Raw genomic sequence first — 14,255 nt, 5'->3', positions numbered from 1 at the left:
CTCGTGGGCCTTTAATAGTTCACGGAGCCGTGGAGACCGCAAGGGCTCCGAGACACCGTGCAGGCTACCTTTCACCCTCGTGGTGACTCGCCGGGCCTTGGTTCGGCGACCCTCGGTAGCCCTGCCCACACTCCGCTGGACTCCACCCGTGCCTTCAACGGCAATCCGGCTGGCGACTCCTTTCAGGTCAGGTCTTTGATGAAAGGAGGGAAACCACAGGGTAACCTCCCTGGTCAGATTGCGGGAGAGTGTGTCGGAGTGGTGCTGAGGTGTCGTCCACTAGACGGCGGTCTGCTTGGGTTAACCTCAAGCGGTCCCTTCGGGTGGGTGCCTGGAATGTCCTATCCCTAAGAGAGGATGATCACCTGTCTCTGTTATCATCTGAGCTCAAGCGTTTGGACATCGCGATTGCAGCTCTCTCTGAGGTTCGGAGACCGGATTGCGGCGAGATAATGGTGGGTGGTTACACCTACTATTGGTCTGGTCGCTCTGATGGTTACCATACTCAAGGAGTTGCTGTAACTGTGTCCAATAAGCTGACCCCAATGATAATTGAGGTAACACCAGTCAACGAGCATATTATGAGACTAAGGTTTCATCACTCCTTAGGTGTCATTTCCCTGGTCTCTGTCTATGCTCCGACTGAGGCGAGTGACCTCACCGTGAAGGACACATTCTACGCCACGCTCGAGTCTGTGGTTGATCAGTGCCCCAGACGAGATACACTTCTAGTCTTGGGGGATTTCAATGCATCGACTGGAACTGATAGGGACGGTTATGAGACGTGTGTTGGTCCCCATGGGTCAGGAACTATGAATCAGAATAGCACTAAGTTCCTTAACTTTGCAAGAAGTCATGGACTTAGGGTGGCCGGTTCATGGTTTCAGCGCCCACAAGCTCATCGCTGGACTTGGTATTCCAACGCTGGCGGTGTGGCAAAGGAGATTGACCATGTCCTCGTTGACGGTCGCTGGAGGATGATCCAGAACTGCAGGGTCTACCGGATTGCTCAGTTCCTCAATACTGACCACCGGCTTGTTGAAGCAACTCTAAAGCTGCACCTTAAATCCTTGAGAATGGTACCATCCCAGCCGAGGCTGGATGTTGGCAAGCTCAGGGATGAGAGAGTAGCTGAGGTGTTTGCGAACAGGCTGAGTGGACACTTGGGGGGTCTGAGTGCTTTGGGGGGTCCTGAAGAGTTATGGAGGGCCTTCAAGACCACCGTCCTTGATGTTGCCGGTGGATGTCTTGGAACTCACCGCAGGGCAAAGAAGAATTTTGTCTCTCAAGGGACACTGGATACAATTGACCACAGTCGCAGGGCCAGGCTGAATGGCAGAGCTGAGCTGTAAAACTGTACGTGCACCAAGGGTGGACAAGGCGGCCTATGTGCGAGGAATCTGTGAGGGGGTAGAGAATCACCTGTGGACAGGTGATTCTCGTCCCGCTTACAGGGGAATTCGCGCATTGCGTTCATCCAAGCCCATCCCTCAGAGCACTGCAGTTACAGCAGAGAGTGGTAGGCTCTTAACAGAGGATTCTGAAGTGAAGGCCCGCTGGGCCGGTTACTTTGAGCGGTTCTACCAGGCTGATCCACCAGCTGTCGAGTTGGACGTCAATGGTGTTACAATCCCTGTTGCTGACCCTCCAATCAATTGTGGTCAACCTTCGCTTGTGGAAACACGGGCTGCGGTGAACCGGTTGAAACAGGGTATAGCTCCTGGGATCTGTGGCATCCGTGCCAAACTTCTCAAGGTTGGTGGAAATGCTGCACTCGTGTCGTTGCATTCAGTTTTGTGCTCTGCCTGGAACACAGGCATCATCCCAACTGATTGGAAGAGGGGTCTTGTTGTCCCTCTCTGGAAAGGGAAGGGTGATCGCCAGGACTGCAACAACAACCGAGGGGTGACACAAGGTCTTTGCTTGGATAATTCTTGATAGGGTTCGCCAGCATCTGCTTGAGAACCAGCGTCCAGAGCAGTCAGGCTTTACACCAAAGAGGTCAACGATTGACCGTATCCTTGCTCTTCGTGTCCTCACCGAACGCAGATGAGAGTTTCGGCAGGGGCTGCTTGCAGCCTATATTGACCTCTGTAAAGCGTTCGATTCAGTGAATCGGGATGTCCTCTGGAGGATTCTTGGTCTTCGTGGGGTGCCAGCAAAACTGATCGATCTGATGTCTGAACTCTACTCTGGAACTGAGAGTGCTGTGAAGTGTGGTGCTACCATCTCTGACTTATTTCCAGTTGTTACTGGAGTTCGTCAGGGGTGTGTACTGGCCCCCACACTTTTCAGCACTTGTATGGATTGGATTCGAGGGAGGATGTCGGAAAGATCAAGCTGCGGTGCATCGTTTGGGAATGTCAAGATCTCAGACCTTGATTTCGCAGATGATGCAGTCATTTTTGCAGAGACTTTAGATATCCTTTTGGGGGCCATCGAGGTGCTGAATGAGGAGTCGGAGCCGCTGGGATTATGGGTTTCTTGGGTCAAAACTAAGATCCAGGCTTTCAATGACATCTTGGATGCTGCTGCCCTGTCTGTGTCTGTTTGTGGTGAGGATGTTGAGGTCGTGGAGAGATTCATTTACCTTGGCAGTGATATTCATGTCTCTGCTGGCTGCGAGTAAGAGGTCAATAGACGTCTGGGACGGGCCTGGGGAGTCATGGATTCACTGGATCATGGGGTGTGGCGCTGCCGGTACCTGTGCGGGAGGACGAAAGTCCGAGTCTTCAGGTCCTTGGTACTTCCAGTCTTGCTCTTTGGATGCGAGACTTGGACTCTGACCAAGGATCTGAGATGGAGACTGAATTCCTTTGGTACCAGGTCTCTTCGGAGAATCCTTGGCTATCGCTGGTCAGATTTTGTGTCCAACGAGCGGTTGCTGAGAGAGACTCGGATGAGATTTGTTACCTGCATGGCCCGTGAGCGCCAGTTGCAGCTGTATGGACATGTGTCTCGTTTCCCTGACGCTGATCCTGCTCACCAGATTCTCTCAGCGAGGGAGTCTCGTGAGTGGAGGAGGCCAATGGGCCGACCACGTGCCTCGTGGTTGCAGCAGGTTGACCAGCATCTCAAGGAGATGGGGATGGGCCTGGCATCTACCAGGGAAGGCCAGACGGAGGCCCCTGGAGTACCGGTGGAAAGTGGACGCAGCGACGCGCTGTTCTGGCACATGCTCCCTGACCTGACCTGACTCCTTTCCGGCTCCACCGGCACCTCCGTTGACCAAGCAGAGAGACTCTCTTTTCCCTCGCTGACAGACTCCGCTGCACTCCCAAACTGCAACTCCCAGACTGCAGACGATTGCAGCTCGCCTCCGCTCCCAGACTTCCACTCAACTCCACGGCGAACACAGACCGACCCCTTGGCGTTTCAGCCCGGCCTTTTATCGCCCGGCACCTCGCCCCTCCCTTCGCGGCACGTGGGGGGGGGGGACATTCTAGGGGGCGGTTCGGCTCGGCTATTGGCCCGCTCTTTTGGCCCGATCACGGACATTATGTTTCTTTCGCCCTTCTGAGGGAAAATTCCAACAGAGCTCGGCTGGGGTCAGTTGTTGTTTTCCAACCGTCATTTCTGTTTACCTGTTCTGATGGATATCAGGGCGGGAGTTGTTGAGATGTTGTTGTTGCAGTGTGGTTAGCGCTGTGGTGGGGATGGCGTGGTTGTTGAGATGGTGGTTGTGGTTGGCGCTGGGGTGGAGATGGCATGGTTGTTGAGATGGTGGTTGTGGTTGGCGCTGTGGTGGGGATGGCGTGGTTGTTGAAAGGCGGTTGTGGGTGTTGAAGTAGTGGTTGTTCCAAAATAAAGATAGCAAAAGAATAATGGCTGACTCAAAGATTACAGCCCGGTTACACGAATAATTGCCCGTTAAACATCGGTGGGGAAATCTATTCTGAACACACACTTATCGACATAACTGATCTCTGGGAAGCCTGAATGGTGTTCTGTGAATTTCCACAACCGTAACTATATATATATATATATATATATATATGCACACATACATATATATATATATATATATATATATATATATATATATATATATATGCACACATACATATATATATATATATATATATATATATATACACATATATATATATATATATATATGCACACATATATATATATATATATATATATATATATATATATATATATATATATATATATATATATATATATATATATATATATATATATATATATATATATATATATATATATATATATATATATATATATATATATATATATATATATATATATATATATATATATATATATATATATATATATATATATATATACACACACACACACATGAGCCTGGTGTTGGCGCAGTGGTTAGGGCAACGGCTTGGGATCCAAAAGGTCCTGAGTTCAATCCCCGTTGAACCACTGAATTAACACCAGGAGGTTGACTCAGCCTGTCATCCTTCCGAGGTCGGCGAAATGAGTACCAGTGTACTGGGCCGGTGTATACCCCGGTTAAAATAGGTGTACCATATCCCCGTGTCATAAGAGGCGACCAGGGTTGCGTCAGGAAGGGCATCCGGCGTAAAACATGTGCCAAATCACTATGCGGATGATCCGCTGTGGCGACCCCTCACGGGAGCAGCCGAAAGAAGAAGAAGAAGATATTATATATATATATATATATATATATATATATATATATATATATATATATATATATATATATATATATATATATATATACACACAAAAACCAAAAGCACAGTCCGTCCATCCGGCCATCAAGCCCCGAGTCAGTCCGTCCATGAAGACTATGTGACCATTAATCACGTCCTGTTTGAACGTAAGTTGCACCCTCTCTTCACACACATACGTCTATTAATTACGTACTATTGGAATGTACATTTTGATGCTTTAGACTGCTGAGACTCCGAAGACCCGAAAGACCCCAATGACCCAAAAGACTCAAAATATCATGATGACCCAGATGACCCAAAATACCTTCACACCATTGAGACCCTTTACATGCTTCAGACAGATTAAACAGCTCAGACCCTTGACCATTTAGACCACTTGGAGATTTTTATATTACAAATAAATATAATATCACCAATATTTCAAATAAATTTGTACAAGAGAAATGTTTGTATTATGGTTGATGCAAATCATGACAACACAACAAATTTGCAACATAAATCTCTGCAATGACGTGTGGAGAGGCGACAGTAACGACCGTGTGCCTGAAAAGCATGCTTCGAGAATTTCCCTGCTGGCCCGACCGGGTGCCGAGGCTTTAACTGTTGTTTTCCCACGCGAAGGTGTGATGTAGGCTGTGACAATGTGCTGCTACTAGTGAAAGCTCGTCTCCGCATGCTACAGCTTGCTGGTGCTGCATCAACCATGTTGAGTGTCGCTTTGGACATCTGTCCCACAATGTTGGCATCACAGTCTCGACAGGAGATTTAGTAGACCATGTTCATCTTGTCGAGTCTATTCCCCCTGTCTTTCTTTGACTTTGCTTCATTTTCCATCTCTTGTGGAGACCTCATAATGAGCAATCCTTGTCTCATGCGATTGTAATCTAAGCCCTAAAATTGCCCCGATACCTCGGCAAAGGGTTTGAAACTACCACAAATTTCAGGTGACGTTTTTCTCATTTGACAAAAGGTTAACGTCCCCGATACTGACATACCTTTTTGTTCAGTGCATGGGAATGGTGGAAAGTCGCCCTCTCATACTGTTGTCGCTCTATTTTCAAGACATGCATCACGGTGCGCCATTCAAGAAGTATCCTCCTGCACCCACACACTACACCTGTTGTAATGCCTTCATATTAGATAACCCAAAACTTCATGCCCTCCTCCATTCCTTCATCTACAACTACTCGTCTACGGAACCTCCTTCCTAAGTGTCATCTTATGCTGTTCCCTCCATTCCCTCAACAAGACATCGTGACCTCTATACCAACCATTGAGCTTTTCCACACTCAACTCATTAACTCCCGCCCCCTTGTGCTGCCCACTTTTTTCCCTTCACCAACTGTAAAGCGTCTGTGCATTCTTGTCCACCTGTGCCTCCCTGTCCCTGTGCCAATATGCTGACCCTAAACTATCTGTTGCTCAGCTCTTCCACGAGTCTCGATTGCTGTTAAAACACCTCAACCCTCTTTGCAAGAACAGTTACTGTGCTCACCTGAGCACCAGATACCACTTGACCTTTCGAGGTGCCATCTCTGTTCGCATGGATTGCCAGCTGGAATGGAATTTCTACACAAGAAACATCAACAGCAGCTGGTAAACAGGAATTAAAATAAGAGTATGAACCATTTTAACCTGAAACGTCTCAAAGATTAAGTCAGATGGGATCCTTACAACCAATCCATCCATTCCATCCATTGGGACAATACTCTGTGCAGAGCGTTGGTGCTCCCTAAGCAGTCTCTTTGGCTATTGGGCACAATCCTTGACTGGTCGCCACTCCGACACAGGATACCAGCAACCTGGCACTCATTTTGCCAACATAAGAAAGATGACAGGCAGAGTCAACCCCACCTGGTATTAATTGAACAGCCAAGTGGGATTTCAATTCAGGATCCTAAGAACCCAAGCCCACCACCCTAACCATTCAGCTAACACCAGGCATTTCGAACCAATTATGTCCATTAATAGTCTGAAAGTCAATAGTATGTGTGCGTTTAGCCGAAACGTATTAATTTAAACATTCAGGTACGAATGTTGGGATCTGTTTGCACAGTTTTCTTATATAGAGAGTTTGAGAAATTACTCTCAAATGAGTAAAACCGTAGAAATCTGAGCCAGGATGTGCGTGTACCTCGACAGTGTGTTCTTCCTCAAGCACGTCATGAACCCAGAATTGACCAGTTTATAAATACATGACCCACACCTGAGTTTAAATAGTTGACACAGGTTGATTGGGCTTTTCAAATCATCAGGTGGAATGCTATTTAATGTGTAATCTCGTAATCCTGGGCACGTCGAGCTGCCCACTCTCACATGTTGATCTCCAATTTGTAAAATAAAACTCAATCAAAAGAATTCCAAGTGTTTGAGTGTTTGTTTGTTACTCTTTCACGGCCAAACTGTAGCACCTAGAGGCCCCAAATTTTGAGTGTAGGTATTTCAAAATCTTAGCAAGGTTTTAAGCTACCACAAGTCAGCCTTAAAGGCCATTTTGAGGTAATGAGAGGCCGATATAAAGTGTATATTAGGATGTGGGGACAGGCAGTGCTGCTGCTGGCCCACAGACAAAAGATAACCACCATGAGGCCAATAACTCCATCACTTTTCAGTATCCAACACATCCAAAAACCACCACCAGGGAAAAACTCACCCAGTGCCGGACACTAACCCCCCCCCCCATGGAGATGGTACTCCATCTAAAAACTTTAAGCCCGACGTGGGCTAAGAGGTACACACACTCGTCTCCAAGCTATCTAGCCTGGGTTTGAACCCCGACCTAACTATAAACTATCATCCTGGTGTTTCACAGGTAGGGTGATTCATCGATGGGCGCGTCATGCCTCGGATGGATGTTAAACAAGGTATCCCGTCTGCCGTCAGTAGTTGGTAGACATTAAAGATCCCAAGGTGTCCTTCACAAAGAGTAGGCGAGCTACCTGCTGGCCGGCACGACGGCCTAATTCCGAATTCCTTCCCTAACTACTTCTGGGAAGGCAATGACAAACCAGCCAATATAAACCTTGCCAAGAAACTGCTTTGGCAGCACTGATGCTCTGTGTTAGAGTACTGTACATCAGAATCAGAAAGGCCTATTGTGTTGAATTCTGTCATTGTGCCCTCCCAATGACCGGCATGCTCTCCACCTTCCAAGTCGTAAAGGCCCGGCGCTGCAACGCCACACGATGGACAACCTCGGCGTGGCACATCACTGCACGCCTCGTACTTTTGTGTTCCACGAACTGCGCAAGAAAAGCGTGCCTCATTGCAAACAATGATGTGAGAGACAGGAGAGTGGATTTAGCTCGAGGCGACGACCAAGAATCAAACGGGTATTTCACAACGTGCCATCGAATTATAAAACGGTTACAACAGCACACGGCAATTCACAGTGCTCAGACTCCACATGTAAAACTTACCATGAAGCAGAATTACAATTTTCAAAATCGCTCAAGCAGAACATTCCGTTACATATGTAATTAGAGGGCATGTTATTCAATCAGCAGTTGTACCTTCCTCCAGGCGGTCCAGGTGGTTCCCAGTTGGTGGAGGTTTCTTCCTTGTGCACTGTGCAGCTCTGGCTCGAATCTGCACATCAACACGTCAAAAGCCACCTGCACTTATTGAAGTACTCCAGGACATCCGGTGCCCTTCTCGCGTGTTCCACATACCGCACAGTGCCTCTCAGCAACATTATACAGTCGAAGCAGTGCCCCAACCCAAGTTCTTTATACTGTGTGGTGTCCCTCACTTACATTCTACAGTCTAAGCAGAGCTCTTCACCCATGTTCAACAAACCCCGTGGTGTCCCTCACCCACATTCTACAGGATGTGTGGTGCCCCTCGCCCATAACCTGCATTCCGTGTGGGACTCCTTTCCCATGGTTTACAGGCCGCGTGATGCCTTTCTCCCATGTCCCGCAGGCCAAGTAGTGCATTCAACTGTTATATCTTGCAAATGCCCTATGATCCTGTATTTGTGTTAAAAGGGTAACCTCTCAGATCTCGTGGGTTCGTATTAATAGGTTCAAGTCGAGTTAAAGAGCAATGAGCCTCGATCCTGCAAGAACATCGGGTTATAATGTCAAACAAAAGTCGATTCGTTCATTCAAATCACAACAAAAGCAAATGATACTTTGTTGACGTAAAGCCAGTCACCCCAAAAAGTGATAACATTTTAAAGAAGAGATGTTAAAAGCGGTACTGTTATTGATGGTCTGCATATAATGTGTGATTATAATAGTGTCATGTGTATCACTGTCACAGTTGGCTTGGAGGTACATACAAAATGTCACCAACATGGCATCACATATACAGAGCCATGCAAGCTTGAATGTCATTGTGATGCAGTAAGATGATCGCTTTTTGAAATAACCCTCAAGCCAGAAAACGAGGCACAGCTCGGTGTTCCCGCATTGTCGAATGTTCTCTCGACGCAACACACAACACACGTTTGCACTTTACTGCCCGGAGACACTTCTCACCTTCAACATATCACCGTGGCCGGCATTAACTCAGGGTTGAAAAATCTCAAGGAAATTAAACAAGTAAGTAAACAAATGTATCTTTGTGGATATATATTTATCGAGCTAACCTCAAGCCAGGTCATGAACTGGGGTTGAATCGAGTCTTCTTGGGACTCCACGCTGAGAGATGTTATATTCAGGCAAGGATCCACTAATGAAGGCTTATGTGGAAGGGGTAGGGTGGGGGTTATATCCTTAAAAAAAAAAACATCACGACATTATCCCCCACTTTCTCGCTCGGAAAAAAAAGTCATGATTGGAAAACCTACAGCAAATACGAGTAAACGCAATTCCAGTAACAAAGAAGAGAAAGATGGAAGATTTTCTCACAGAGGCCTTTTTCACAAATCTACTTTGTCTATTTTTAATGTGCAGTTTAAGAACCCAAATCCTGATTGATTTGAATGGTTAACAACATTGTTTCTTCCTTTGTATGTTTGACGACACCCGCACGACCGAGACACCGGTGCGATCGGGACACAAGGACGCCCGCACAAATTTGTTAAACTTTAATAGTCGTAACAACCACCACCAGTTTTAAAAACAGTGATTGCAGGTATAAACACATTATTTTAAACCAAAACATAACTTCAGCTCACCTATCGAGGTACTATCTTCATGGGGAGGCAGCATAGCTCAGAGGGAGCGCACTCACGTTTGAGCGGTTTAGTCTGTATTAGATTCCTGTAAAGTACTACAGTACCCTCATGGTTCACAGGCAAGGTGTTGCATCAATGAGCACACCATCCCTCGGTTGGACGTGAGGCTCGGGACAAGACTGCCAGCATTAACCGGTAGACGTTAAGTATCCCACAGACTTTTCTGCAAAGGGTAGACGATTGTCAATCGTCGGCGACACCCTAAACAAATAACAAATTCCCGCCCTAATCTATCGGGGGCATTGCATCGGTGACATAGCCGGTGTCCTCGTGGTAATGCCATGAATGAATGAAGGATGAGAATGTCAAAAGATTTTTGGAAAGTCCAGCCGGCATACCAAAGGCAAATTGAGCACCGTTAACAAACGACGGACGAAACAGCCCGATTGTTCAACATTCCTGTAACGCACAGGCCTCAAGAAGCCCACACGAGCAAAACATCTGCATCTCAACAGCATCAATTTTTTTCTCAAAAGAAAAACTACACCAGACCAATTGTTGTGAATTTACATGAGCACAATTTAGAAGCTCAATTTACTTCATCAGCTTCAGTTCACATCATTAATTCTCTTTGTTGGAGACTTAGAATGAGATGCAGCTGTGAGTTGAGGAGTGGTGGTGGGAAAGGGGGGGGGGCTTTTTAACCCCCACCCTGTCCCTCACCTGCTATGTTCCCGATCACGAACTCCTTGGTTTTCAGACAATCCCTACCACCACGCCATTCCCAACTTCCACCGAACCAACTCGCGCTCTCCAAAGAAGGAATTATTTGAAGAGCAAGAAAGCCGAAGACATGCCCGTCAGAATGACCTCCATGTCCCTGATGATGTTGGAAGTTTCTACGCATTTTTTTTACTTTTGCTGATGCTGTACAACCTTTCCCACAGGACGTAACTCGTGTAAAAAAAATAAAAAGGTGCAAACGAGAAGAAGCATCATATCAAACGCACCATCGCCGAAGCCGTCGACGTGTCACTACGGTATTTGCCAAGCGTCTTTGAACAAGCTCAAGGTTGGTTTGTGTCCCCATGAAGCATATAAGCTAAACCCATCATGCTTTGTCAGTGGATTTTATATTCTCCTTTTTGTGGCTAAACTCTGCACACTGGCATTTTTTCCCCTGAATAAACAGGAAGTTTTATCACGGCGTTGATGTGTGAAGGGCTCAAGTATGTTTCTTTTAAAGTGTCACGCTAAAAATCGCTCCACCGAGCATAACGGAAGGCTTCTGTTGCTTGGGAAACTCAAACGGCAGGAAGTTCTCTCGGACTCAGCAGGACCGCAAGCTTTGCAAAACAACAAATAACTTACTTGTGGATTGAAGAACGCCACGTTTAGTCGTATCGTTTATACAGGTGGCAACCTTGCACCCTTACAGTCAATCCAAATATCAGGATCGCTTACCTGTGCCAGACCCTCGGTGATTCTGCGAGACAAGCGCCAAATGCTCGAGCCTTTATGCGCCTTTGATGGACACCCGCAAGGTCGCAATCGTGGTAGCACCGCTGGGTCCATGCGTTCTTGCACCACGTGGAGAAGCACGTCCTTAGGCATCGGCGCTCCGCATGGAGAATGGCCTGGTAGGATGGAATGCCAAGGCGCAGTCGAGTAAAAAAAAAAGTAATAAATAAATAGATTTTAAAAAGCAAAAAGTCAACGCAACATGTATGGAACAGTGAGGTATATGTTAAATCAATATCACCTTGTGACATACCTGTGCAAGGCCACAACTCGGAACAGTTGAGTACAGCACAGGAGGATCAATGCCTCAACATTTGGACAGTAGAGAACAGTTGAGAAGTAGGAACACAGCACGGCGCTGTGCCCATGTGCACGTAAGGACTTGGTAGTGACGCCTCATTAATAATGTGAGAATATTATTTTGGGTGAAAACAAATGGAAAGAGAGGGGAATGCATTTTGTTGCCAACTCAGGCAGAAAATACCGTATGTTATTCAAAATGGACGTACAAACACCTGGAATGTGCAAGTCTTTTCCTGAACATATACAACTGCACGCATATTCCTTTCCATGAGCTGCAATTGATTGATACCTGACACACTCTGTTGTTGAGCTTTTCCATCAAAATTTCATTTCAAAATAAATTATTTATTAGCCTCTTACCATCACACCCAGACAAGCCTCAGGCCTCACACGCTATATTCCATAATAATACGGGAGTTTACGTCTCACCATCAAAATATGTTATTGTCATGAGGTGTCGTTAGAATTTACAAATCTCAGAAAAATATACAAAGAAGGAAATAGCTTTGGGTAGGTAGAGGGGGGGGGGAGAAGGGTTGGGGTGAGAGAATGGAGGTGGAGGGTTATTCGATTTTGTATTTAAATGACAATGTTACAGTTATATAAATAAAACAGAAGGGCACTCAGTAGAGCGCATACCTCCACCCCGTAACGCCTGATCCACGAGAACATATTGGGACTAACACATTTTTGAAATACCAGCCACATATCGTTTTTGGCTCGGTTTCTCAATGGTGAAGAATCAACTTAAAAATTAAACAAAACTCGTATCCTGTTCCGGATTCACATCTTCACCAAAATTGAATCAATTTGTCGTCGTCGTTGTCACACACCTAACCTGTCCACCGAGTTTCATCCGAATCCGCACACAACTTTTTTAGATATTGTGCTATATATCGGTTTAGCCCGATCTCTCAATGGAGAAGAATCACTTAAAAAAAAATTATCAGATCCGGATCCGGATTCGGATCTTCAGCAAAATTGAATGAATTTGTCCTTGTCACACACACACACAACGTGTCCACATAAAATTTCATCTGGATCCATCCACAACTTTTTGAGATATCCTGCACTCAAACAAACAAATGAAATTGCTCGTTGAGCAAGGAATTGCCGGAATAACTTTGTCATATCTCCATGATCTCTGAAAAAAAACAAAACCGTGGAAATCAATTTGGTTCTTACGAGTCGATAGTGCAACTGTTTAATGAGTTATCGCACTTAGTGTGGTCATGATCATAACTTGGAAGTCAATCGGACTTGAAATGGCGTTTTTAGCGCAATTTGAAAGTTTTGACCCAACCCCCCGACATTCGACCCCCGACCGCCAAGAAGGTTGGTGGTGTGACTCCCCAATGAGACATGTGGTTGGATGCAGAATTGGAAGATGCACATTTTGGATTTGGTTTGAAGTCGACACGACCATTTTAGCGAACATAAGAATTTCGGTTTTTCGGTGACCTTGACCTTTGACCGAGATTCACCAAAAACGACAAGTGTCTAAGTTGGACCATGGCCGACGTCTGTACCCAGTTTGGTCATGATCGCTTAAACAGTGTGGCTGATACAGGCTAAACAAACACACAAACAGACAGACAGAGAGACAATGACACACACAACCAACCAACATAATTGCTGAAATCCGAAAGATTCCGGCAATTTACAAGAAGAAGACGTCATGAAGAGTACGACACTTGCAAAATCCATAAAACAAATTTGACGTCAAAAATAATTGGTGGTTGAATTCAATGACCAAACATGCAACTCTTCAAATTTCAAGTGAATCAGATGAAAAGTGACAATTTTAGAAATTCGGCTGATGTTGACCTTTTGGCGTATGTTGACCCTTTGGTCGAAGTGGACCTCAAAAACAATTCGTGGTTGAATTCAGTGACCTGAAATATAAATCCTCTTCAAATTTCAAGTGAATCAGATGAATAGTGACAATTTTAGAAATTCAGCTGATGTTGACCTTGTGGCCTATGTTGACCCTTTGGTCTATGTGGACCTCAAAATAATTCATGGTTGAATTCAGTGACCTGAAATATAAATCCTCTTCAAATTTCAAGTGAATGGGACGAAAATTGAGGATTTTAGAAATACCACCTCAGTTGTTGACCTTGGCATTATGTTGACCTTTTGGTCCATGTACACCTCAAAAATAATTGATCCTTGAATTCAGTGACGTGAAATATAAATCCTCTTCAAATTCCAAGTCAATCGGATGAAAATTGAGGATTTTCAAATACCACCTTAGTTGTTGACCTTTTGATCTCAAAAACAACAGGCTTCTTCCTTATGACAAACTCTACCATGTGGTGAAGTTTCGTGAAGATTGGTTTAAAATTGTGACCTGTAGATGATAAACAGACAGAATAACAAAATCGACTAACCAATATACTTGAACAATCTTCGATTTTGCAAGTTACAAACAGATAGAGAGGGGTGAAAAGATAACCTCCGTCCACCTTCGGTGGCAGAGGTAAATATAAGGTCACTGCTCAACCTACAGTGAGCAGGACCAAACGGAGACTCAACGTATTGACGTAAGATTTTAATGACGTGGAGAGCCATAGATTCTAGGTCCTCAAGGAGGAAAGATGGGAAGCAGCAACACCAGTCCA

General features: G+C 45.4%; 1 protein-coding gene across 9 annotated transcripts in view; it reads right to left on the bottom strand.

The window, feature by feature from the left end:
- SFI1 (SFI1 centrin binding protein) overlaps nucleotides 1-14,255 on the bottom strand; it is a 135,947-nt gene that overhangs the window by 46,207 nt on the left and 75,485 nt on the right. For 7 of the 9 annotated variants that reach the window (XM_085849009.1, XM_085849003.1, XM_085849004.1 and 4 more), the window contains 5 exons: nucleotides 11,272-11,444; nucleotides 8,195-8,270; nucleotides 7,829-7,924; nucleotides 6,178-6,251; nucleotides 5,678-5,780 (listed from right to left, as the gene is read on the bottom strand). In XM_085849009.1, coding sequence (XP_085705135.1) covers nucleotides 5,678-5,780; nucleotides 6,178-6,251; nucleotides 7,829-7,924; nucleotides 8,195-8,270; nucleotides 11,272-11,444 — 522 coding nt within the window. The remainder of the gene's footprint in view (nucleotides 1-5,677; nucleotides 5,781-6,177; nucleotides 6,252-7,828; nucleotides 7,925-8,194; nucleotides 8,271-11,271; nucleotides 11,445-14,255) is intronic. The other 2 variants (XM_085849008.1, XM_085849010.1) reach the window with 2 other exon arrangements.

Source organism: Eptatretus burgeri, chromosome 12, assembly GCF_056783735.1.
Source record: "Eptatretus burgeri isolate ZD-2024b chromosome 12, Ebu_testis_v1, whole genome shotgun sequence".
In the NCBI taxonomy this organism is placed as follows: Eukaryota; Metazoa; Chordata; class Myxini; order Myxiniformes; family Myxinidae; genus Eptatretus; species Eptatretus burgeri.
The sequence above is the reverse complement of the archived record's forward strand: the minus strand, read 5'-3'. Positions and strand labels throughout refer to the sequence as shown.